General features: G+C 37.8%; 1 protein-coding gene across 8 annotated transcripts in view; it reads right to left on the bottom strand.

Moving 5' to 3' along the window:
- The window catches only part of EPS8 (epidermal growth factor receptor pathway substrate 8), a 187673-nt gene continuing 164187 nt past the window's right edge, over nucleotides 4332-27817 (bottom strand). For all 8 annotated transcript variants that reach the window (XM_021092301.1, XM_021092299.1, XM_021092298.1 and 5 more), the window contains 6 exons: nucleotides 26811-26910; nucleotides 25851-25994; nucleotides 15604-15826; nucleotides 8682-8862; nucleotides 7323-7452; nucleotides 4332-5587 (listed from right to left, as the gene is read on the bottom strand). In XM_021092301.1, coding sequence (XP_020947960.1) covers nucleotides 5474-5587; nucleotides 7323-7452; nucleotides 8682-8862; nucleotides 15604-15826; nucleotides 25851-25994; nucleotides 26811-26910 — 892 coding nt within the window. In that variant the 3' untranslated portion in view covers nucleotides 4332-5473. The remainder of the gene's footprint in view (nucleotides 5588-7322; nucleotides 7453-8681; nucleotides 8863-15603; nucleotides 15827-25850; nucleotides 25995-26810; nucleotides 26911-27817) is intronic.

Raw genomic sequence — 27817 nt, 5'->3', positions numbered from 1 at the left:
AGTAACTAAAAAGAAAAATTATTTGGATTGACTCAACACATATTGGAAGACAGGTCATAAAGAAAGAGTTGGTGAACCCAAATACCTATTGACAGAAAATTTCCAATCTTGAAAATAGGGAAAAAGGATTTTAAAAATATTAACAGAGATTTAGGGACTGTTGGGGTAGTATCAAGTGGCCTAACATATAGGTAATAGAAGAATAAGGAAAAGAAAAGAAAAAAGGAGAAAAAATATTGTAAGGAATAAGGGCTTCTCATCATGGAAAAACACTGACCTAAAAAATCCAGAAACTCATTGAACCCACATAGAATAAACACCAAGAGAACTACCTTTATCCACTCTACAGTCAAGCTGCTGAAGATGAAAGATGTAGAAAAGAATCCTAAAGGCAGCTAAAGGGCAAAATAAGAATGATGACTTATCATCAGGAACTATCAATGGAATGACACTTTTAGTTCTAGAATAAAAAGTGGAAACCTATACATATATATATATAGTAAAAAATATATACTTTAAAAAGCAAGGTGACTCCAAAAACCAGGATGGAGTCAGAGAGACTGAACTTACTTTCTAGCTTGAAACAATTTAAACACACACACACACACACACATATATATGTATACAGAAATACACATATACATGAACAGTTTTCAAAATATTAAACATTGGACAATGAAAGATGAAAAAATAAAAGTGGAAAAGTTCCCACGGTGGCTCAGTAGGTCAAGGACCCTATTTTGACTCTGTGAGGATGTGGGTTTGATTCCTGGCCTCACTCAGTGGGTTAAGATTCTGGCATTGCCACAAGCTGCAGTACAGATTGTAGATGTGACTTGGATCTGGTGTGGCTGTGGCGTAGGCCTGCAGCTGCAGTTGCAATTTGACCCTAGCCCAGGAAATTCCATATGCTACAGGTGCAGTTGTAAAAAGAAAAAAAATGTGGAAAACTCTACAACTGCTCCAGTTTTCCAAGTGATTGCTTTCAAGCTTCAGTGCAGGGAGAGGGAACTCATGTGGAGTTCAGAAGACTCCTTGAACTGAGGGGACAAAGCTTAAAATGTGGCAAGGGCAAGGGAACTAAAATTCATAGCACAGAGTAATAGAGAGGAGAAGGTTGCATGAAGAGAGAGCTCTGGAGATATGCAGAGGGTCTCCATTGAGACCTACACTGAAGATGGATCACTGCATGCATATGAGAAAACTGCTCAAGCCTGAGGAAAGAACCACTTGAAAGGAATGGGGAAATATTTCTCAAGGCTCCCACAGAACGATGAATAGTCCTTATTACTACCTGCTATGGTGGAAAACATAATTCATGGAATAATAGGTTGAGGATTCAGAAGAGATTTGCCTTAATAGTGAGATAATTAAATACTGCTTTTGTTCCACCTCACAAAGCTTAAAGACAAGATCAGAAAGGATCAAACACTTACCAAGCAACTTAACAGCATCCCCAAACAAAGCACAATAATATTCATAGGTATACAAAAGTACCCAGCACCTAGCAGATAAAATTCACAATATTTGGCATTATATTTGAATTTACATTAGAAATGAAAGATATAGGAAATAATCTTGAAGTATCCAGAGCTATTAAAATTACCAAACATTCAAAGAAGCAAGAAAAAAGGCCAATAATATGGAAAAATCAATCATAACCAATCTAAAGTTATAAAGATAAAATTAATAAACAGGAACATTAAGACATATTTTACTGTCTTCCACATGATTTATAAAGTTGAAGAAATATTGAGCAAGTTAAGTGGAGACACAGAAGCTAATTTTTTTTAAGTTAAAACTTTTAAAGATGAAAACTCTAATATCTGGAATGAAAAATACAAAGAGCAAAATAAAAGCAGATTAGAAACTGCAGAAGAAAAGATTAGTAAACTTGAAGATTGAAATAGAAACTATTCAGAATGAAACAGAGAAAAAAGTCTGATTAAAAACGTGACAGAGTATCAGAGACTTTCAGGAAACTTCAAATAGCTTAGAGAATGTGAAATTAAGAGTCTCCCAAGGAAAGAAGGCAGGAGGGACAGGGGGGAAAAAAGGAATGATGATTGAAACTTTACCAAATTTAATAAAAACTATAATCCCACAGTTCCCAAGATCTCAATGAACATCAAGAATAAGAAACAAGAAGTGAACTAGGCAAAGGCTACACCATCAGCTTAATGCTAGTAATGAGATCTCCACTTTGGCAGCAGCAGTTGATTCCAGTAGCAGTAGATGATTCTAGTTTCTGGTTTTTTCCCCTCCTCCATTTTCAGAACCAACATTACTGCACCCCTCAGAGACAGTGGCATAAACTGTCCAGAGTTTTCTCTCTTTACAAGGGTCTCACTTCCATATCTACAGGGGATCTCTCCTCTGTGCTCTTTGAGGCATCAGCACCAACACTAGACAGAACCTCTTATTCAAGGGTCTGTGCCCAAGTTCCCAGGGTCTTTCTCCAGGCTTCTAAATGCTGATACACCCAATCCCTTCCTTGTGCAACCCTGGCCCAAGGGGCAGGGACTGCTTCCTATTATTACCACTTCTGGGATGTTGCAATATTTTCTTTTTTTTCCTGCTAAACCAGTTCCTTAGGTTAAATATTGTTTAAGTAACAGAGAAGGATGATTCTATCTAGGGTGAAAGTATAAACCTTTTAAAATCATTTTATAGAGCTTCAAAGATGTATAGAAGAGAATGAATATAAGCTAAATAGCCAGAATTGAAACAGGTTGGTCATTGGGCTGTTCTCTCAGTTTCCAGTCTACCCCTTTATTCTCATCTTTGTGATTTGGGGCTTTGCCAGGTGGGTGACCAATAGATTCTGTCCAAAAAAAAAAATGTGCTAAGGGACAAAGGAAGCTAGAGGGGGAACAAGGGACTGGCTTTCTTCTGTTTTACTTTCTATTCCTATCAACATCACCCTAATAATAATTCTTTGCTACTATTAATCAAGTAGCAATTGATTCCCAGTAGTTTCCAGTGGTCCCCACACTCCCAGAAGGTAGTGCCTCTCTCTCAAGCTTTTAAATTCCATTAATCTGGACTCTCTGTCTCCACATCTCTGAGAGAGGTAACTACTTTCTGCAATTACTGCCTCTGTGACTATTTTCCTTTGGGATTTAAAACATTTTTTTTATTTTTTAAAATTTATTTATTTATTTTAGGGCTGCACCCATGGCACATGGAAGTTCCCAGGCTAGGGGTCGAATCAGAGCTGAAGCTGCCAGCCTACACCACAGCCACAGCAAAGTGGGATCCGAGTCCTGTCTTCAGTCTATACCCCAGCTCACTGCAACACCAGATCCCCAACCCACTGGGCACTGAGTGAGGCCAGGGACTGAATCTGCATCCTCATGGATACTAGTTGGAATTGTTTCTGCTGCACCACAATGGGAACCCCCTCTTTGGAATTTTATGGCACAAAGACAGACATATAAATGGTACCAATTATTTTAATATCTGATATGCTACATTACACACATGTGATTTTAACTTTTCTATCTTCGTCTTATCTCTACATTTTCAGAGATTTTCTATCAGTGTGTCTAAATGTGTGTCAGCGTTTAGGAAATGGGAAAGATTAACAATGATTCTTTATTAATCTCATGTTTGCTTCACTTTGCTGGATGGGCCACATTATGGAGAGGCTGAGACATGGAAGACAAAAGACTCCTGTATTTCTCATGATTTGGAGAAAATTAGCCTCTGATAAACTAGGCCTCCTCATCTATAAAATACAACTCAGATTTATTGTAGATACTTAACAAAGCATTTATGTGGATGCATTTCACAATCAAAAGTGCTGAATATATGTTTTTTTTTCTTTTTTAGGGCTGTACCAACAGCATATGGAAGTTTCCCCACTAGGGGTCAAATCAGAGCTACATTTGCCAGCCTACACCACAGCTACAGCAACTCGAGATCTAAGCCAAGTCTTTGACCTATACCGCAGCTTGTGGCAATGCTGGATCCTTAACCCACTGAGCGAGGCCAAAGATAGAACCCGCATCCTCATGGATACTAGTTGGGTTCGTTACCACTGAGCCACAATGGAAACACCCTGTATAAGTTTTTTTTTTTTTTTTATTACTGGGACCAACTGTGACTAGATGGTGGAAGAAAAGATGATGAAATAAGAGAGGGAGAAAGAAGAGAAACAATGAAGGAATGTACTCCAAAGTGGTTTCTACCCATTCAGAACTCCACAGGAGATCAGGAAAAAAAAAAAAAAAAAAAAGAGTAGGCCTCTGTTTTTCATATTCCATTCAACCCTGATCTCCAGTCTCCACGCCAAAGGTCCCTTTTGCCAATGAGACAGGAGCCATTTATTAACATACAGCAAATACTGTTTATTGCAGACTTTCCAGCTGACTCATGTGAAAAAGGCACTATGAAAATTAATGAATCTAGATAATCTCTCTAAATGGAATTATGTTAAAATATACAACATTCTTACATAACATCTGTTTTATATATGTGAAATAATATAACATTTAATGACAAAAATCATGTTTCCAAAAATAACATTTGTTGAAGGTTAAGTCTTCTTGCTTTTCTCTACCTAGAGTCTTTCACAGGATTAAAATATGTGTAAAATTACTTCTTATTACCAGAAAAACTTGACACAGATAAACACATACAATGGCCCAAATTTGCTTGTAACTACTTATAGCAATATTCAGCATTGAGGCCTTCTTTAAGCAAAATACTGTAACACACACCAATGCAGGCTATTTCCTGTGACAGATTTTAAATGTGTATGACCTCTTTTACACTTGTGCTTTCTCATATATAAGAACACAGTACAGATAAGCAGAATATAAACTAAATCAAAATACAAGCTATACAAGGAATTGTGATTAACAGAGCCATGACCAATAAAATATCCTGGGAATGCTCCATAGGTTTCTATCTGCATGTCCAAGACCTTATTGTATTTTACAGTTCATTAAATGTTTTAAATTTTTTAAACTGTTGGCATTAAGAACTTAAATAAATCTAAATATTCTACCATTATGTCAAAGAAGAAACCTAAGTAAGCAGAGGCTAGACTAAAGTAAGCTATATCCTGAATGACACACACCACAGTCACAGGCAGAACTGAAATTGTTTAGATTTTGAATCATGGGTAACCTCTCTGTTTTGTTGCAATAAATAAATTCACCACTGTCCAAAAAAAAAGTCTGCTTATGCCTTGAGGTGGGGATGAAATAATTAATCCAAAAAAAGAAACCTCCCCTTGGTAATGTACGCAAAATATTTCCCAAGGTCAAAAATTCTGTTAAAAATTTTTTAGTTTGAAAAAAAATAATGGGCCAGAGGCAAGTCCTCTGCTTGCTTAATGTTTGCATTGCTTCTTTATGGCGATAAATTATGTATACCAAGAAATAAGAATCTGACATTCCCTTCATGGCTTCTTAAAACAAAGCACGCTGGAATAATGCCAAGAATAATGGAGTTTAAAAACAAATTAGTGACTGCTTCCCTCATCGAACGATTCCACTCCTGAATCACTAGCGGCAGCACTGATTTTTTCCTGTCGTCTTCGCATGATTTCTTGCAACTCAGAACTGCCGTTGTTATCCTGAAAAACAAACATGGGGCAGACAAGATGGTTACTGGTTTGTGAGGCTGCAAATCATGTAATGAAATGGCTCAGGCTAAAAGTCTGTGTTTTTCTTCTCATGTTTCTGGGGGAAAACTGGAGGCTGCCTTCATATAAGTGATGATTCTGGACTTTACTCACATCGCATTAATAATTTTTTTCATTTATAGTGTCTTAAGGCAACTCATTCATCATGCCTCTCACTTGAACATGTTAAAGATAAATCAATAATGCATGTGGAATGCTCTAGATTCCCTGGGAGAAAGAAGAGATTGAACGACAAGCACAAAAAGATGGTAAATTATCAAAGAAATGCTCTGTAGGTCAAGCATGATACTCATCTGCCTTTAAGGGACTCTAAATCAGACCCAAAGGCTAGGCTCAGAATATACTGAGTTTTCTCATATCAAAGGGTTCTGACCCTCTGACATCATGTTGGCTTTTCTCCTTTCCAAACCCTGCCTACAATCTCTATGCATCTTCTGTAATCCTCTCATCTATGGAAGTCTTGAACGAGATGCAAGAGAAGGGCATGACGGGAAGGTGGCTGGGGAAGATGAAAACTCTCGAGTAGTCAGTCTCTGCCTTGATACACATCCAGGAGGATCCAGAGGAACAGGAGCAAGAGCCCAGGAGGATGTGGGCAGTGAGGGCAAATGACCGCACTAAGAAGTCTGGAATTCAGAAATGTTAGGAATATGGAACTTTCTATCATAACCCTTAAAGAGTAATTTATTCATTCTCGATAAAATTAAAATGTATAATGGTAATTAAAATGTATAATGGTAATAAAACTGCCTCAGAAAAGATATAATCCTGATTCATATTCAATATACAGAAACCTGATGTAGCATCAACCATGATCCATGTTGTAGAAAAAATTTCCAAGGGAAATGTGATTTCTCCTGACTGGGAATGGTTATAGAGTTGTAGGCATGAAGTTGTTTTATTGAGTTATGTAACTGTTGAATTTATACAATATACCTGCTAGGGATAATTATGCATTGATTTCATGTCAAAGCCTATATCCTTTCATTTGAGCCCAAGTTTAATTTTCATGAAAGCTATTAAGAGCTTCAAGATGTAACAGTTAGAAACTACTATCCTTATATAGCCCATTTTAAGTAGAATAGCATATTGGAAGCTTTAGTGTATCCAATCTAGAAAACATTTACTCTTCTGCTTTCATAGAAACTGCTATAGGGAAACAATTACTCTTCAGGACTCTCTATTTTCAATGATCCCTACCTAATATTTTCCCTCTGATGATTTATATGTTTAAGTAGGCTTCAGGCACACAGACACAGTTTTAATACTTTATAATCTCTAGCCTACTAGAATCTCTAGAGTAAACACTAAGGACAGGCCTCTTAAATCATTACTCACCCAAAGTGAAGGAGTAGATAAAATTCCTACAGAAACAGTTAGTGTATATAAAATGAGAACATTAGGCTTTTCATTAGATGTCCAAAAGTATTTGAAGCTCAAGCTTCATGTTACATGAGCACTTAACAACAAATTAGTCTCCCTGACAATGGTCACTGATGGTCTCCAGTGACAGATTGCTAGAGCCAAATCAAGTTTAATTCAGCTCTGTATGAAAGGCAAAGAGAGTGACCAATATGGACATAAATATTATTTCCAGTGTTTTCAAACTATAGCCCACATGCTTGACTAATGCAGAAAAATACCATCTTAGGCTGATGAGTCGTACCTCTAATGCGGCTTTCTGTACAGTGATTTGGCTAAAGACTCTGGCCCCTTCAGGGCAGACTGTTCTTAGTTCATCTTTATTGAGAGAGAAAAGTTGTGCGCCATTTAATACTCCAAGACTATTGACGGTCCTGAAAATAATAAAAGAAGGAAATAGAGCATTAAAAATACTGTCTGAAAAAAAAAAAAAGCAAAAGAAAAGAAAAATTGCTGGTCTTGCTACCACCTCTCTTCTTTAAGTGTTCTATACACTGGAACTCATAAAATGGTATTAGGATGCTCAGGGCAATGACAAGGAACTGTCATAACGATGACCCTGAGGCTATATAAGATCACTGATTATGAAGTATCAAAAAAAGAGCCAACTGAGTTTAGTATTCTTATTGTGTAGCACCAGTTCCTTTAAAATTGGTGTTTCTGCAGTTCCCTTCAGGGCTCAGTGGTTAACAAACCCAACTAGATTCATGCAGGTTTGACCCCTGGCCTCACTCAGTGGGTAAAGGATCCTGTGTTGCTGTGAACTGTGGTGCAGGTCACAGACATGGCTCAAATCCCACACGGCTATGATGTAGGCCAGCAGCTGTAGCTCCGATTTGACCCTTAGCCTGGGAACCTCCATATGCCGTGAGTGTGGCCCTAAAAAGCAAAAAAATAAAAAAAATTAAAATAAAATAAAATTGGTGTTTCATATAAGGAACAGATAACTTTCTAGTAGCCAGGCAATTGACTAACTAGTGTACCTCATTTTTTTCAGTCACATTGGGTAAATGGGTTTATAATGTGTCAAGTTCTCTTGGATATGTGTTAGTCAAATAGTTCAAATACACATATTCAAATATGTGTATCAAATACACACAAAATATTTACAAATTTTTAATGACAGAAAAACAGAAACTTCATCATGGGTTTACTAAAGGAAATGTTCTATTAGATTATCACCTACAATAAGTGATGTAATTTATTTTTGTCTGCCAGGAATCTGTATGCTGCAGCAGAAGAAAAGACTATATGTCCTCTGTGGTCTGGGAAGTCTAGGTAAGACCAGAGTCCTACCCTGTATGACCTTCAGAGGGAGAAAGACATCTACCAGCCTCAAAACCACCAGGAGACTGCTTAAGGGACCAACGATGAAAAAACACCACCACCTAGAAGATGGGGTGCCATTAAATGATAGTTATTTCTGTTTCCTCTATTCCTTTTTTTTTTAACTATAAATGGCTATATAGTCATTTCCTGAGCATGGAAACAGATGCAGTTTGGGCTCCCCATTCTATGAGTCCCTTGTGACCTCTTAGTGATCAAATTGAAAACAGTTCATGTTTCATACACAGAACAGCAAAGGATCCCCAGGGAGACTTACACAGGGTTGAACCCCTTTGACTGCAACCAAGTCTTCACATCCTCTGGGGTGGAATCGTAAGTGATATTGACAACTGGCACATTCTGCCGTGGCACGTGGAACTTCTTCTGGGCGGCACTCCGACCAATGGTCAGTCTGTGAATGAGCTCATCCTGAACTTCCTCCATCTGAGATTTCCTACCTGGATACCAACAAAGAGTGGGTTATTTCTGAAAGCCCCTAACAAGCGTCACTTTCTCTAGGACCCCAATGCCAAGAATCTTTTGACCCCAACAGGATTTATGATCTAGAATTCCCACCATCTTTCCTTTCATCCTCACCAAGTGTAAATTCCTCAATTAATTATTAAAATCACTCCCTATCTCTTCTCTCTTCATTGTATTCATTTGGCAAAATCTCAACCTTTGTTAAATCTAACTTTCCGCCTATTCTGTGCTACACCTGCACACCGATTACAAAACAACAATGCTGAATGATCTCATGTTAAATTCATGATCATGAACCGGCACTAGGCTGTCAGTGCTCCCTGACAACCATATTCCATTTCCTGGGTAAGTCAGTGGTTTTCAAGTGGGGGAAATTTTGACCCCAGGAGACATCTGGCAATGGCTAGAGACACTTTTGGATCTTGCAAATGGGGAACAGGGGAAAGGAAGCTACCATCATGAAAAACATTTTGCACGGCACACAGGTCAGTCTCCTCCAACAGAGAATCGTCCAGCCTCAAAGGTCAACAGGGCTTTCTAACCCTAACCCTAACCCTAACCCTAACCCTAACCCTGCCCCAGACCATAAAATTGCCCCCCTTAGACGTATTTCCTATCTTCTTCCTCTGGGAACCTCCAACACCCAGAGCCCAGTCCTTACCCTGAGCCGATGATTTAACTTTTACAATTTTTGAGTGAAATAAGGAACTTAAAAGAAAACCTCCCTAAGTTCCCCTAGCAGCCCTTTCACCTACCAGCCCTTTCCTTGTGCACTGTCTGCCTCCCTTCCTTTTAACATTACCGATGAACTGTTTCCATGCTCCTCAAGCCAACCCTTGATCCCATGTCCTCATTTAAATACTCTGACAGTAATTTCTCCCTACTTCTCCTATGTTATCAATTTTCCTCTTTTTCTCCCTCTTTTCTTTTTTTTAAAATTGAAGTATAGCTGATTTACAGTATTGTGTAAGTGATTCAGTTATATATACACATACATACACCTTCCTTTCCTTAGATTCTTTTCCATTATAAGTTATTACAGGATATTAAGTATAGTTCCCTCTGCTAAGTGTAAGTCTTTGTTGTTTATCTATTTTTTTCTTTTTCTTTGTTATAAATTTTATGGGAGTACAGCTGACTTACAAAGTCATGTTAGCTTCAGGTGTACAGCCAAATCAGTTACACACAGACATACGTCCATTCCTTTTCAGATTCTTTTCCCATATAAGTTACCAGACAGTATTGAATAGATTACCCTGTGATATACAGTAGGTCCTTGTTATCAATTTTCCTCTTTTACTGAATCATCTCATCAGCATACAAACATGCTATTTCTTGTTACTTCTCTGGCTTGTAAGTAAACCCTTGTCTTAATTTCATGCCCCTTCTCAGCTACTACCCATTTCTCCCCTCCCCTTTCATCAAAACTCCATGAAAAGCTGTCTATATTAGTTGATTCCAATTCCCATGCTCCAGTTTCCTCTTAAATCCATTGCAATTAGGCTTTCAGCCCCATCCCTTCACTCCCTTTTGCTAAAATCCAATGGTTGATTCCCAGTCATTTCCTCTTTGAATCTATCAGCAACATTTGAAGAAGCTGAAATACTTTCTTCTTGTGGCCTTCAGGACACCACTCTGATTTTCCTCTTGTCTCACCAGCCTCTCCTCAGCATCCTTTTTTCAGAATCTTCTCATTTCCCCAACTCTCCAGGGCATAGTCCTTGGATCTCTTTTCTGCACACATTCCATCAATGACAATTGTGCCTAGTCTCATGGCTTTAAATGTCAGGGTTTTTTTTTGTGGGGGGAGGGCTGCACCCACAGCATATGGAAGTTCCCAGGCCAGGGATTGAATCCGAGCCACAGTTGCAACCTATGACACAACTGTGGCAACACTGGATCCTTAACACTGTGCCAGGCTGGGGATCAAACCTGTCTCACAGCAGCGACCCAAGCCACTACAGAGACAACATCAGAAACTTAACCCAGTGCATCACTGTGGGAAACCCTTAAATGCTATTTAAAAGCTGATAACCACCCAAATGATTTTGCCAGTCCAGGCTCGCCCTCAAAACTCTAGAGCCAGGTGTGCCAACCATCTACTTGACATGTTCATTGGATGTCTGCCACTTCCCTCAAACATAACATGTCAAATGAATTACTCATCTTCTGATCTGAATCTGAATTAGTTCAGATTACTCATCTTCTTCCTGAAGTTTGCTTTTATGCTAGACTTTTCAACAAGTTGGTAATTCTGTTTTTCCAGTTCCTCCAGCAAAATGCCATGGAGTTACGCTTGATTCTCTTTTGCCCTAGATTACGTGCAATCCATCAGCAAACTGTTGGTCCTGCCATTAAAATAGACCACACAGCCAACCACTTCACTCCATTTTTTTTCTGTTTCCATCTTGGTCTGAGCTACCAGTCTGTTCACAGGTCTTTCTGCTTCTAATTTCCACCACCCCACGCTTTGCTCCTCATTCTTTTCTCAGCTAAATTAATCCTTTTCAAATATAAGTCTCTCTCTCACACACACGTACACACATGCACAAACATAGAAATATTATCTGTATATCACCTTCAAGGATTAAGTACAAAGAACTGATATAGTAATCAATTAACTAACTTGGCAAGTGACAATGACCTGGTCACTAAGGGAGCTTTTGTGACCATTGTTCTGTTTTTTTTTTTTAGGGAGAATGTTTTAGCAAGTGTTTGGTGTCCCAGGGAAATAAGTGAAAGTGTGAAATAAACAGATTGTGTCATTTCAGTCTAATTTTTTTTTAATGCCCCAAGTATTCAGGAAACCTTTTGAAGAAGAAGTCAAAAGAAAGAGAAATAGGAGAAAAGAAGGAAAGGAAGGAGGGAGAAGGGGTGAAGGGTGAGAGGGACTATTATTGATTGTTATATTTAAGAAATACATGACAAGCATTTCATTAGTTAACGCTTAAATCACTGTGATTTAGTCATACTGCCATACAGTCCAGGAAGACATCTCAAAGAAATACAAAAGCATCACCACACTAAAAGGTTTACTGTCTTATCTGCGGACATAGCCACTGCAGGATCATCTCTAGTGCACAATATAACCTCTTTCCAGGGAATATAAAAACCACCTCTAATGTGTTCCTGCTTTGGTTTCCATTTGCCAGGTTCTAGCACACAACACACCAGACTAACTTTATGCCTCTTTCTAAAACAAGACTTCTGATTCCAAAAGATTAAACTCAGACAAAAGGACTAGCATTTCAGAGGAAATGGAAGAAATGCACAACAACTAAAGCACTGCTATCTTCAAAAGTGGTGAGAACTTTTTGAATCCTGTGACAAGAAAAATTGAATAGTTTCCATGATACAGGGCTCCCGCAGCTAATTTGAATCAGTGCAAGTTACACTTCAGAAGAGGAGGCTGGCCCTTGATACTTGCTACATTTTTAAAAACAGGCCTGTGGACTTTTTTTCCTTCTTTATGGCTGCTGGGTAGCATTTTTCTGGGTGAGTATGATTTACTGCTCCTTGAATTTTATTCTTATCAGACGTCTAGGCCATAAGCAGAGAATGTAGGTAGCATAAAAGGTATCTTTTGAAAGAAACCTGGCTACCAAAAAAGAAGTATGTCTATTTGGTTCTAAAAGACCATTGAGAAGCCCTAACATTCATTCAAAAGAAATGCTATTCAAAAAGATACTTGAGAAAAAACTATCAAGAAAATGGTTATTTTATGGAGTCCCACAGTGCTGCAGCAGAAACGAATCCGACTGGGAACCATGAGGTTGCGGGTTCGATCCCTGGCCTCGCTCAGCAGGTCCAGGATCTGGCATTGCCATGGCCTGTGGTGTAGGTCACAGATGTGGCTCAGATCTGGCGTTGCTGTGGCTGTGGCATAGGCCGGCAGCTGCAGCTCCAATTAGCCCCCTAGCCTGGGAACCTCCCTATGCTGTGGGTGAGGCCCTAAAAAGACAAAAAGACAAAAAAAATAAAATAAAATAGTTATTTTATAAAAAGAATTCTCTTTATTTTTAATGCTAAACTACACTTTTGGTCCGTCTTTAAAAGGAACACTATATAAATACATGCAAAATTTTATTATTTTAAGGAAACAAGTACACGTGTTAATTTTGGGAGAGAGGTTTATGTTTTACATACCAATGTCATTCTTTTACTTATGAAAAACAGACTTGAAACGAATGAGTCACAATTATCAGGAGAGTTCTCTATCTTTAAAGCATTCTAACCATGCTTCTTTCCCATTAGGTTATTCTTAGTTTCTTAGACTAGGACAAAGAACAAACTGTCCCAGCGCACAGACTGTTCCAAAATTGGGCCTGGATGCCTTTGACCCTGATCCTAGGCCTGGAGAAAGAGCACCACAGTGTCAAAGATTACCATGCTGACGTATCAAAGGAGGGAGATGTTATAAACTTGCGGTAAGAATGAAGAAAGCCTCTGAGAGGAAACTTTCCCTTAGGGACATCAATAAAAACATTTATAGTTTTCTCATCTCAAAACTATGTCTTTAGTGTCCGAAAAAAAAAGCATCCTTTTAAAAAACATAAGCAAAAATATTTTAAAATTTGATAGCAAATTATATTTATACACACAGACACACAAACATACACACAGCTGTTTTGCTGCCCAGAAAGAGTTAATCATTTTTCTATTAGTTCTTTGGTAAGATTAACATATAGATAAGGTGATTAAAAATGGCTACATCTCAGTTGAGAAAGTAATGTCTAAAAATAGTTTGTGTTTATGGCATTTAACCAGAATTTCCAGAACAATTAAAGAGTAATAATTTGTGTCTTCTTTTTTTAAAAAATGTATCCAGAATGACCGCAAGTGAACAGATGAGGCTATGATCTACTGAGATAAGAAAAACAATAGGGTAAAAATGGGAGTGAGTGATTCAAAAATTTGATTTTGAACTTGAATCTCAAACATCCAATCTCCACTATAAAGTTAATAGTTCAAAACATGTATCTGGATGCCAGATATAAGATTTGATATGAAGACAAATTTATGAGTCATTCCTTTTCCAATAGTAGAGACTGTATTGAAAGAAGTGAAAACAGAGTGATCATCTACAGTAAAAGCATGTTTATAAGCAAAGAACCCAGAACTGAGCCTGGAAGAGGCTATTTGAGAGAATGAAAGATGTCCTTTACACACACACAGACACACACAAATACACAGATACACACAGACACACACACACACACACTACCCTTTATATGCTTTTATCATATTGAGGAAGTATTTTCCCAGCCCTAGTTTTCCAAGAATTTTTATATTTCAAGTATAGATAAAGCAATTTTATAATACTTATAAACACAATCTGAAGATTGAACAGACAAGCCACATACTATAAGATGAAACAAAATAAAAATTATCTTAGAATTATCTTCAGTTTTCCAATTATTTACACTGGTATTCCCAAGTATTAACATGGAAAATCTAAAGTTGGCCAAAGATCTTTTAGTATTTAAATCTAGTTTTCATAGAAACCATTCATATGGGAGTTCCCGCTGTGGCACAGAGGGAAGGAATCCGACTAGTATCCATGAGGATGTGGGTTTGATCCTTGGCTTCACTCAGTGGGTCAGGGATCTGGTGTTGCCTTGGGCTAAGGTGTAGGTGCTGATCTTGCATTGCTGTGCTGTGGCTTAGGCCAGCAGCTATAACTCTATGTGACCCCTAGCTCTCCATATGCCACAGGTGCAGCCCTAAAAAGCAAAAAAGAAAGAAAGAAAGAGAGAGAGAGAGAGAGAGAGAGAGAGAGAGAGAGAAAGAAAGAAAGAAAGCAAGCAAGCATTCACGTGAAAAATAAAATCTAAATTTATAAGAATTGAAATTGAAATCTAAATCTGAATTTGGAGGGCAAATTTGAAACTGCTATTGGCAGGTTGATTATATTAAGCTACTGTGATTGTGCATATATGTGTGTCTATACATACACATTACGTATATGAGGTAGAGAAGCAAAAAAACTATGATGGTAATACTGATGATGATAACAGCAAAAATTTACTAACTGCTTATAATGTGTAACATCAATTGGGATTTTTGAGCCTCAGTATCACTGACATTTTGGGTTAGGTTGTGTGTGGTGGGGGAGGAGCTGGCCTATTCATCTTAGGATGTTAACTACATCCCTAACTTCTACCTATTATATGCCAGTCACATCCACCCAATTTTGACCAAAATATGTCTCCAGGACAAATACCAAATGTCCTGGGGAAAAATTACCTCTGGCTGAGAAGGACTGATTTGAATGCTTTATATATGCATTATATCATTAAATCTTCAAAATTATCCTATGAAGCAAATATCATTATTACTGTTAAGATATTAAAATATAGAGAGGATTATTAAATTGTTGAAGGTCTCATGGCCAGCAAGTGATGTTTCACTATACAAACTCACTCTACAAGCATGTCTGCCTTCAGAGTCTATATTCAACCACCACAACATACTGGAGTATGTGTAGAAATACACACATTAGAGAACAGAGAGATTTCCTGTTTCTCAGAATTACTTGGAGGATGAGAAACTAGGTGAAAATCTTTGCAATCTATAAGTACCATGCAAGTATAAAGGCCTGTTATTTATATTTGATAATATTTGTTATCAAGCAGAACCAATGATAAATAATTTTAACTTAATGTTTTTAATTCACAGGAAAAACTGTAATTTTTTTGCCTCCCTGGGAGACTTACGGTCCACAGGGATTTGTTTCTGCCGCTGGCTGTCTCGCACAATACTGCCACCACTGTCACTGGAGCTGCTGTTCTGACGGGTTACATTTGCCGGGACCTTTGACACAGGAACAGGTGCTGGAGCAGAAGGTGGAAGGGGGACAGGAACAGGAGCTGGTGTTGGAGGAGGTGATGGAGCAGAGGGAATATCAGTTGGTCTTGGACCATACTCCATCCTTTGTTTCTATAAAAAGACCAGAAATTATTTCAAAATGGTGAAAATATAAACCTAGACTAGGAAAACAAATTATACTTTGATAGGACATTGCTGGCTATTTATTTGCAAACTTACCTGCAAATCTATAGCAAATTCATGTGTGTGTTTGTGTGTGCATGTATACACACAACCCTCCAATCCTACATGGTATAATAATTATTAAAACTTATTTTTTAAATATTCCACATATGTGTTCAAAATCAAAATGTAAATTAAGGAATCAAAAGGATACACCAACAACAAACAGTAGTACTAATAATACTCAAGAAAATTAATAATAAGTAAATGTCAAGAAAATTAAATTTGAACTTGGAATCACATAAGGTCAGAGTAGGTCAAAATATTTCTGATTATGTTATAATTTCTGTTAATAATAGCTTCTAACTACACTGGAAATCTAAAAGTCAACAACAATAAAACATTACTTACTCACTTTAAATCCATGTTACATTCACAAGTACTTAATTCTGCTATTTCCAAGTAATTTAAGAAGGGAGACAATATTCTAGTAGATAAAATGACTATGCTTTAAAATAAATAAGCAATTTTTTTAAAGTGTTAATTTTTTAAAGTCATAATCCTTTTTGCAATCATCTGAGAGCGGATTTATTAAATTCAGAAATTTTCCTTGTTGAATTAGGAATATGGTGATAGTAATTGTATGGTCTCTAAATGTTTATGATAACATCTCAAAAGCATATTACTAGAAAAAGTCCATGTGGGGATTTGTATCTTTTTTATTTTATTTCCTCTGTTTTGCCTTTCTAGGGCTGCAGGTGCAGAATATGGAAGTTCCCACCCCAGGGGTCAAACTGGAACTGTAGCCATGGGCCTATACCACAGCCACAGCAACACCGACAGATCCGAACTGCACCTATGACCTGCACCACAGCTTGTGGCAACGCTGGTTCCTTAACCCACTGAGCAAAGCGAGGGATTGAACCTGAGTCCTCAGGGATACTAGTCGGGTTTATTACTGCTGAGCCAAGAATGGAACCCCCTGGATTTGTATTTCAAAAAGGTAGATGTGACCATGCTGTACAGTAAAAAAAAATAATAATGTATTGGGGAAATAAAAATAAATAAATGTTTCATCACTGTAAAAATAAATAAAAAGGTGGATGTTATAGAATATATAATAGCTCTCAATAATTTTTAAATCGTGATGTAGGCTATTATAAAATAGTATTTGTATATATTCCCTATTAAACTACACACAATAGTTATAACTTTAAACAAAATAACATTACTAGATAACTGAATTCAAGTAAGTTCCAAATTCTCAAAAGGCAACATTTTTTGGACAGAATCAGATATATAGAACAATGACTTATGATTTAGGTGAAGTTTTGATACTGCATTGGCAGAAGTTTAATTACTCTAAAATTCAGGATTGGCAGATGAAATGCAAAAAGCAGGCCTTTTGGTAATCTGGTTCTTTGGTTAGAACACTATTTACTTTTAATTTCTAAATTGGCCCAAATATAAGGTGATATTTATTTTTAAAAGAGGCCTTCCCAATTTCCACAGAGATCAAAGACATAAAAATACACACCACACACACATCATTTTTTAATTCTCACTTAAAAATCAACACACCACCCTCCTAGGCACCTTCACAGCAAATGAACAAACACCTGTGGAAACCAGCGGGGGCAGCAGCTCTGGTTCTCTGCTGTCTCTTTAAAAGCTGCCACTCACCAGCCAGTGGGGTGGGGAAGGTGAGAGTGTATGAAGCCAGGATGGGAGGAGAACTGAAAGAAGCGTTTGTTATGCTGCTATTTCTTGGAGGGGGATGGAAGGGAAAAGGAGGGAGGGAGGAGGAAGGGAAGGAGTCGGGGTTAAATTCACAGAGCAAGCCACGGAATTACATGGGAGAGAAACAGACATTGCTGACCCCTCAGCATTCAAGGCCTGGCAACGTTTCTAATTTTTCAATGAAAGAGTGTATTATATTATTATCATCCACAAAACAATGTTCCTATATTTGGGCCAATAAAATACTTCAAGCAATCAAAATACAGCAAACATCACTGAAATATAATACTTAGCACACACCAAAGTCATCTGATTAGTGTATAGGCAATACTCCCTTGACAAGAATGTCCTCTACACATCATTTCTTGAAGGGTTGGTGAATTCTCACATTAGGATTTCAAAAGTGTCAGCATTTAAATGATGGCTTTTAGAGTTAAACAAGCCCCCAAATGCTATCGATACTGATTCCATGTTAAAATTCACATTTTCTGCTTTCAAAAAACAAGAACAGCTAGTATTTTGCATCCATCACATAATACTGTGAAAACTAAATACCTATTGTCACAATCAAGCCTGCAGACAGGCTCACCAAATCTTCTGTGCCTAATTTCCTTCATCTGTCATTGCTATATAATGCAATGTTATCAGTATAAACTATGAGAATCACAGGCTTAAATACATATATAAAATATATATATATAATATAAATAAACCCATATGAATATTTTTTATAAATTCTGCCATAAATTTTATTTACTTGCATATTTTCCCCTTTTCCTGGTGCTCCTTTCTGCCTCATTCTTCCAACCCCTGGAACGAAAAAGGGGCAAGGTACCTTCCTCAAATCATTATAACCTCTTCTGAAATGAAAACCAAGGCCGCTTTTCCATGAAAACTGATAAGTTGTCCTCTGTGTGGAGGAAACAGGATCAATACTGACACTCGAAACCACTTTTCATCACCCATCTCTATCTTCTCCACTCCCTTGACTTACCATCCAATTACTGCTCTCCCCTTCACTATTACTCTTGTTTACTTTTGGTCACTATGTCTCTTGGTTACCTTTGCTTGACCCCTGAACTTATGCCAAGTCTTGGAGAGCAGAAATCTACCCTGAACTTTCTTCTCTTGAACCAAGGGTGCTGAATCTCCAAATCCAGAAAGAACTCGTGACCAACTATTCCCAGTTCGCCTGGAACTCTCCCAGTGTTAGCACTGGAAGTCCCACATCCCTACCAACCCCTCAGGTGTGGGCAACCTGGGATGATGGGTCACCCTCGTGTGAACTTACTTTGGTCCCATCACTGTCACTTCATAACCCTTGCCTTTTGGCTCCCACGCATTTATTTAAAGTTCTGTTTAAAACAAAAAATTTCTCTTTGTCGTGTCCTCTTTCTCTGATAGAAGGCAGAATTACTAGAGCTGAAGGAAAATGTACTTTTCTATTCATAATTAAACCCAAATGAGTCACTTTTCTTAACTACTAAGACTGAGTAGAAATTCTCAAGGATTAAAGAAAGTCATCTAGAGATAAGCTCCTGATTCAAGCAAGCTACTGCTTCAGAGGGGAAATTATGCAAGCAACCCCAACAAAGCCAGTAAAATTGAACTGTGCTTAAAAATGTAACCTACACATTTTTTTTTCTCCTCTAAATTTAGTCTCTTTGGAATTCTGCAGTGAAAACTAGGCACAGCTGGAACATTTGGAGGGTGTTACGTCCAGAGATTGAATCCAAAAAATTACATTAAAAAGAAGTGCCTTGAGGAAACAAATGTGGGTTACCTCTGACAGCTCGCCCAGTAATTGCTATTAGGAAAATGGAGCAAATCACATCAAATGAGAAAATTTAACACAGGAGATGGAACTAAAATAATATCAATTATACTTCACATCGAATGTCAGAAAATGTGAGCCAATCAGTTTTTTGACAGTAAAATTACCTGCCTACAAATCAACCAGGGAAGGTGCTTGTAAACATATAATTCATTCCCACCACTATCTAGCCATGGGAAACTGTAGAGAGTGTTTCAATAATTATTTGTGTATCCAAGTATTGTGTTCTAAAATATTTAGATGAAGGTTCATCTTATAGGTTAAGAAGAATACAATTTGAATACATTAATGTAAGATAAATTCTTCTCATAAGTTGATTTACAAAAGGAAGTATATATCATGGTGTGTTTTAGTGAGCTTTAGTTGAACTTGTATGCAGTTAAACAGAAAATTTTATAATTCTGTATATATGCATGTTGGGCAGTAGTTTATATATATATAATATATGGAGAGAGAGAGAGAGAATAGGTATTACTCAAATTATTACAAGAAATGTTTGAGAAAATGTCAACATGTGAAACAGAATAAAAAGTAGTCATCCCTGGAGTTCCCGTCATGGCGCAGTGGAAACAAATCCGACTAGTATCCATGAGGATGCAGGTTCAATCCCTGGCTCGCTCAGTGGATTGAGGATCTGGCGTTGCCGTGAGCTGCAGTGTAGGCTGCAGATGTGGCTTGGATCCAGCATTGCTGTGGCTGTGGCGTAGGGCAGCAGCTGTAAGCTCCAATTCGACCCCTAGCCTGGGAACTTCCATGTGCCACAAGTGCGCCCCTCAGCCCACCCCCCAAAAATGTAACCATCACTGTCTAAAGACCATGTCTCTAATTAATAGATGAATAGAGAGCTCTGAGATTATTTTTTTAAAAATTTAAGAGCTGAATATTATCAGGAAGTTAGTCTGCTGGAATGAATGTAAAGAAATGTTGAGTAAAATGGTGATCTCTGTCCAGCAGTTAACTGAGTATCTGGATTGAGCTTGAAAAATAAAGTGTTCATAACACCAGCTGAAATTAGAAGTGCTAGTAGTGTAGTATTCACCTGTAGAAAATATTTCCAGTTTTTGTTTTTTGGTTTTTTTGTTTTTTTGTCTTTTTGCTATTTCTTTGGGCTGCTCCCGCAGCATATGGAGGTTCCCAGGCTAGGGGTCGAATCGGAGCTGTAGCCACCGGCCTACGCCAGAGCCACAGCAACGCGGATCCGAGCTGCGTCTGCGACCTACACCACAGCTCACGGCAACGCCGGATCGTTAACCCACTGAGCAAGGGCAGGGAATGAACCTGCAACCTCATGGTTCCTAGTCGGATTCGTTAACCACTGGGCCACGACGGGGACTCCTATTTCCAGTTTTAATTTAGGACTACCTGAACATGTACATAGACAACAAAATGGTATATCTAGACTGGATTATGGAGTTCATGAAACTTGGCCCCTTCTATTTTACAGCTTAGCAAGTTGGAACAGAGAAAAATAAGCTATTTGCTTTAAGGTCATACAGCTGGCCAGTGGCAAAGCCAGGACTAGAATCCTTTCCCAGCAGGACCTAGGTTGGGGCTGTTTCCACACATCATAATATCTCTTGCTAGAAAACAGAGCATATGAGAAATTTTCTGTTGAATTTATAAGATCCCAATGACCAGACATTCACAATTATTTGCATTTTGTTAGAGTAAAAATATCTGTAATAATAAGCACATAGACTTAAGAATTATAATAAATAGGGCATTCCCATTGTGGATCAGTGGTAATGACTCCAACTAGTAACCACGAGGATGTGGGTTCTACCCCTGGCCTCACTCAGTGGATTTTGGATTCAGCATTGCTGTGAGCTGCAGTGTAGGTTACAGATGTAGCTTGGATCTGGCATTGATGTGGCTATGGTGTAGGCTGGCAGCTGTAGCTCCAATTTGACCTCTAGCCTAGGAACTTCCATATACCATGGGTGCAGCCCTAAAAGACAAAAAAAAAAAAAAAATTATAAAAAATAAAAGAGTTCTTTAGTCAAGACTCTGAGGATACTGGAAATAATGGGGGGTGGGGTTGGCTCCTGCTCTTGGCGTGGAACCTGAGGATCCGTATCAGCAAATGGGCCATCCTGGTAGATGAAGAGTCAAAGTGCTAGAGGTCAGGGGATGGAGTCAAAAGACATTATCAGGAAACGTGATGTGGCGAGTAGATTCCAGGTGAGGCGGAAAGAAACACCTGGATGTCCATTTGTTGCCCCAGAAAAGTACTCAAAAGCCCTGGAATGCTCTACAACAGAATTTTCATCAAAAGATACATCATTTATTTTCATTTCTCCAGCCTCTCTCATAAACATTTACTTCCTTGTCCCTGTGGTTTCAGCCAATCCTTTTTTATGTTCCACATCTTTCATAAATTCTTTATTACCTCCCTCCTCTTTGTTTTTAAAACTTTGCTGAAGCCATGGGGGAAAATACATTTGGTGGGAATGGCTGTCTTTACTGAGCTGTTAAAAATCACTCCAAATGTGTGGATATTAAACAGCCTGAACTCGCAGGGACATCAGGTAGCAATTCAACACCTTTTTGCAGTTGATGCCAGGTATGAATATCCCTGCTGTCAGCACAGAATCTCTAACCCAAGCGTGTGAACCTCAGGCAAGGGCTGCTCTCGTGCCCTTCACCCTGGAATGGCCCTTTTTTATATACACTTATTTACAGGAAACCTAAGCGCATGAAAAGGATAGTTCTAATAATTCTATGCCTTTTCAAAATATTTGGTGACTTGTGGATGCCACGTGGAAATAGTTTATATCTAATTCCCTTATGCCCACCATTCAAAAAAATGTCTCCTTTCTAAGGGAATTACATAGTTTGGATTATTTTCCTAGATGATTTTTAAAATGGAGAGAATGAATGAAATCCAAGGAATGGATGTGTCAAGCAAAAAAATCCAATTCCAAGGGTGGTGACTGATCAGATCAACAGAGTACAATGCATGGTAAACCTATTCTGGGAAAATGTCACCTTAAGCATTTATACAGTGAAAAACTACAGGTCCACACAAAATGGGATATTAATCTTTTCTAAGCACTTTTCTTCCTGAGAGTCAAGTATAACAGATCATAGGTTCTGAGTCAGAGTCCTGAGGCCCCATTCTCGCTTCCTGCAGCTGCGTAACTGTGGGCAAGTTACTTCTCTATATCTAAGTTTCCTCATCTATAAAATGTACTTCCTTCACAAGGCTGTAATAGGCATTAACTGTACCAGTATTTGTGATGTCTTTAAAGGGTCTGGCAGACAGCCTGAGCATCTTTCTGTAGTATGGTACAGAGATCTAAAATGTCTTTGTAAGAAGTTTCTTTAAACTTCAAAATGTTGATATCAGAATTCCCACTGTGGCTCAATGTAAATGAATCTGACTAGCATCCATGAGTACACAGGTTTGATCCCCGGCCTTGCTCTGTGGGTTAAGGATCCAGTGTTGCTATGAGCTGCAGTGTAGGTTGCAGATGTGCCTCGGATCCTGAGTTGCTGTGGCTGTGGTGTAGGCTGGCAGCTACAGTTCTGATTGGACCCCTAGCCTGGGAACCTCCATATGCTGCAGGTGCGGCCCTAAAAGGACAAAGAAGACAAAAAATAAATAAATAAAATAAAATGTTAATATCATTGGATGGCTGAACAGGGGAAAAGTGTCAGCCATTTCCGAAGAGAGAGAGGGTGACTGCTCCTGATACACAAGCACAAAGGGAGGAGCAAGACCAGGGCGGATGGCCTGGAAATTTCACTCGGGGCAGCAGGCTCTTATGGACGATCTGCTCAGTGCTAGGATTTCTGTCTTTCCTCTCATCAAGTGTGAGATGCTGGTTTCAATAAATATTTGTGGGTGTGAATGAATGAAAAGATGAATAAGACATAGAATTGCTTTTGATATGTTGGTCACCTGGTGGAGTTCTATAAGTTAAGGGTGTTAGGGTGACTGGAATCTACAGAAATACGGTGGTATCTTTATTGTTATCCTGAAATAAGCTGCAGGATTTTTCTTTAGATGGTGTATTTTAGGTTAAAGTGTCTGGTAACACTGTTGTAGAGATATAAAATAACTGGCATATATTTCCGAGAATGTTTTTCTTTTCTATCTTACTCTAGTCTTTTTTTTTCTGTGTGTGTTATAAACGCTTTGAGAATAGGAATCCTTTCGAAGTCCTAGTTATGCCAGATAGCAGCCTGTCAAGCTTGCTTATTAAAATTTTACAAGATTTTGGTGTTCTGTTGGGCTCAGACCGTTTTTCAGGAGGTGTTAAAAAATAGGTTGCTTTTAATATCTTTAAAAAGTCCTGTTCAACCTAAACACACATACACACACACACGTGAGCAGGCACACACACAGAGAGAGCTTCTATACACACTTCTATGTGCATCACTGCGTTCTGAGCCACATCCAGAAAATTTCAGTAGACAGTCAGATAGTGTTGAAAAGTTTAAAAGGAAACACTCCAAACAAGCAACCCCCACAAGTTTCTATTTACATAAAGTAGCCAAACTAACTCATGAAACTTGTGAGTGCTTAAAACATTTCTTGGTTTGGCCAACGTTGACAAAAATACAAGGTTAGGCTCTGTTCGAGAAAGGAGAAATAGATTTTATGTTCTCAAGTTGAACTCTACCTATGGTACGTATTAATAGCTTTGGCTCAGTTTTAGACAGAAGCAATCTTTAAACAGAAAAGTCAACTTATGGCCCAAGCCAGGAATCCATGTTGAAGAAAAAGACAAGACTGAACAGTAAACAGGAAAAGGTAAGAGAGGTCACACTCCCTAGGAAATCTCAGGTGGGGGAAAAATACTTAGTATTTACAGTAGTATTTGCAAGTTTTATTTATCATATTTCATTGGGGTTTATCCATTCCTAGCAACCATGCACATAAGTGAAAACAAACTTGGCTGAGTGTTTCTAGCACTTTACACATAAACTTTAGGCTTTTGCACACATACTGCAACTAGTGATACCCTTTGCAAATAATGTTTCTTACTGTTTATCCAGAGTTAAATATTAAAAACAGTTCATAGAGCTCAAAGGGTATACACCTGGTCAAAACCTCTCTGAGAAAGAACATGAAGAGTTTGCATTTATAAACCAAAGAGAAGCCTCTATTACATCAGGTAACCACATCACAAAATCAGAAAAGTAAGAACTTTTAGAAAAGAAAAAGATGCTGAAATTAAGTTAGAAAATTCATTTCAAAATCCATGGGTAGTGGAGTAGACAGTACCTTGAATAACTCAAACTCCTTCTTTGGCATCAATAGCTAATGACAAATGATGAACATAAAATAAGTACATAATATATGTGCATATCAAGCCAGCCCAAACATAAGTATAGCAGACAGAATTCCCATTGTCATTGCTTTCAGTTATCAAGATATATAAACTGTACATCAATTCTTTATTTTAAACGTTGTCTTGATTCTTGGATTCTAATAAGGCCAAAGATCTCTCTGGATACATGCAGGTCCTACACTAGGCTTGTACGCCACAAGAAGCCAGAAGTACTTACATGAATGGTCATGACAGCATATAACCACATTTCTATGTTTAGACAATGTGTATTTTCCTAAGTCTTGACACAGTGCTAGCTATTGCACTGCACATTCTATGCAGTTTCAGCTTCTACTCAAGTTTGTGCCATTATAAGGGGGTCAGATGTGATCCTTTGCTCAAGATTCTCAATTTTCCTGGGTTATGAAAAAGTAGCCACCCCAGGCTGAGAGCTATGCATGGGACAGTCCATCCAGGTCTGACTCTAGAGATCCTGCCACAGGTCAGACAGCACATAGTGGCTGCCCTAGTCTTGTGTGATTTCCACACCTGAAGAAAGGTAATGGCACTGAAAAATAGGATGGAGGGCCTACCATGTGATGGTAGTTTTAAAAAAGGGATTAAGATTCGGGAGTTGGAAAGCTGAAAGCAAACAGGCTATAGTCGTCTATAAAGAGAATGAGAGCAAGAATCTTCAATCTTGAAGATGAAGCAAGAGTCTTCACCTTATGGTGAAGATAAGCTGGTAGACACTCCAGCCACTGTCTCAGTGCCATCTTCTACTAGGACCCTTGGATAGGTGGGCTCTGAGTAAGTGTGAAAAGGCAGAAGTACTATTTCTCCAAACATCAGAAATATTACAAGGTAGAAAAAAAATTGCATTCAGAGAAAGTCACTGACATACATATTTTGAGCAATTTCCTGAAGAAGTAAATCAAAAAACATAATTCTTCCCTATGTCTCTGGTCACTGTCCCCCGATAGCGCTGGGAAAAATTACATAAACTATACAACCAATTAAGTCTCAAATGACTAATACATAAAAGGTGTTTAAGTCCTGTCTAGAAATGATGAATATGAAAATCGGTAAATGTTTAATTTTGCTCAAAAATTGTAATTACCTGTATGGTATGTGTGTAAGGTGGATCAGCACGCCCTAATCCAGATTCTGGGGGTCTCACAATATCCAAAATGTTATTTGGCACAAATCCAGAGTCTCCACTTGCATTTCGAACTTTCCACCATTGCTTCCTATCATCAAGAATCTGTTATCAGGCAAGAAAGTAAAGGTGTCATTTCTATACCAAAACCAATCTATGAAGGAAGTTCAATTTTTAGTTTTGGATCAAGAAAATATTTTCACTTTTAATAGGCTGACTCAGCATCAACATACTGTGGGATAAATGATTCTCAGGAATTACATTAAGCGTTACAATTATTAGTCTAGAACAAGGTCGGTGTTACCTCCCAAGAATGCTTAGCTATTTGCAGTATCTGAAGGACTTAAGATGAGTCACTTGGAAAAGATCTATTGTCTCCACCCTTAGAATAGAGAGAAAAAGTATAAAAACTAGTTTTTTCACAAAAACTATGTGACTATGCCATATCATATTTTAAAGAAGGTGAAATCTCAGTTATAACCAAAAAAAGAGACTGAGTTATAGATTATTCCACAAACCATCAGCATAGTCACTGCTGCGTACATTTGTGCAAGGGTACTAGGATAGACGAAAGACATGTTTTCTCTTATTAAAATATTATGGTGCATCTACATCTGAAGTGATAACCAGCCTTGATGCCAGGGTGAATTATTCGATGAAGAAAGGCCAGAAGAAGGATGAGGGCAAAGTAAGGCAAGAAATCCAATCCCATACCCCCAACAAACAAAAAAGAGGTAAAGCAGCTACCCCTCCTAAGTAGATACAGGATCTATAATATGCTGTCTCCTTGGTCAAATAAAGTAATACTGAAGAAAAATTTCTTGACTTCAGCATTTCTTTGAAGACGATTTAGATATATACCAGAAGAGGAATACAATAAATCATTTCATTAAGAGAATAAAAAAGATAAAATTCCATTACCTCTAAAATATCATCCTTCTGAACTGAGAGCTCACTGCTGTTCCTTGCCACAAAGTCATACTTGGATTTGGCATATTTCTTGGGTTGTAGATCATAATTTCTACAAAAAAAAAAAAAAAAAGATTCTCACTCTGCTAGCTTTTTCTAAAGGCTTGAAAACAGAAGTGAAACACAAAGGCAAGCCAATTCCTACCAGAAACTGTTCAAATTATTTAGAGAGTGGTTTAGTTTTAATATATTTTGTAAAATACATGAAGGAAAAGAAACTTTGGGGATTTTACCATTAAAATGAACAAACTATGGCTAGGACAAAAATAAATAATGCAAAACCACAAAGTAGTTAGTGCTAAGCCAAATCTAGAATGCAAATTTATGAATTCCTTCTCCATTAAACCCAATATCCAAAATACTAGATGTGGCTTTGTTATCTAGCATTTCTACCAGGACAGAACAGGATAATGATCAATGTTCACATTTTTCATAAAATTAAAGGAATCTGAAGATACTAGGTACTAGGTGAAGATGAAGGTACAGATTAAGCACAAGACCAATAATACTTCTTAATAAATTTGTTAATTATTTTTAAGAGTAAGAGCAGGTCTGTATTTTTTTAAAAGGAAAATTATCTTAAAAAACCAAATACTTCTTTTAATCATTAAGTGACTACTAATAGATTTAACAACAAATTTTAAAATGCTTTTTTTATATATAATAAAACCTGATATATCAATATACTAGTATTTTCATTTCAATAATAAAAGAAGCTTTTTAAAATATTAATTTTAAGTCCCTAATCTTTTCCTCCATTTACATTCCCACATTTCCTCATATATCTCTGTAAGAGAAACGTCAGAAAGGAACTAGGAGTTCCCATCGTAGCTCAGTGAAAACAAATCTGACTAGCATCCGTGAGAATACAGGTTTGAAACCAGCCTTGCTCAGTGAGTTAAGGATCCAGCATTGCCATAAGGTCTCAGACATGGCTTGGATCTGGCATTGCTGGGCTG

Source organism: Sus scrofa, chromosome 5, assembly GCF_000003025.6.
Source record: "Sus scrofa isolate TJ Tabasco breed Duroc chromosome 5, Sscrofa11.1, whole genome shotgun sequence".
In the NCBI taxonomy this organism is placed as follows: Eukaryota; Metazoa; Chordata; class Mammalia; order Artiodactyla; family Suidae; genus Sus; species Sus scrofa.
The sequence above is the reverse complement of the archived record's forward strand: the minus strand, read 5'-3'. Positions and strand labels throughout refer to the sequence as shown.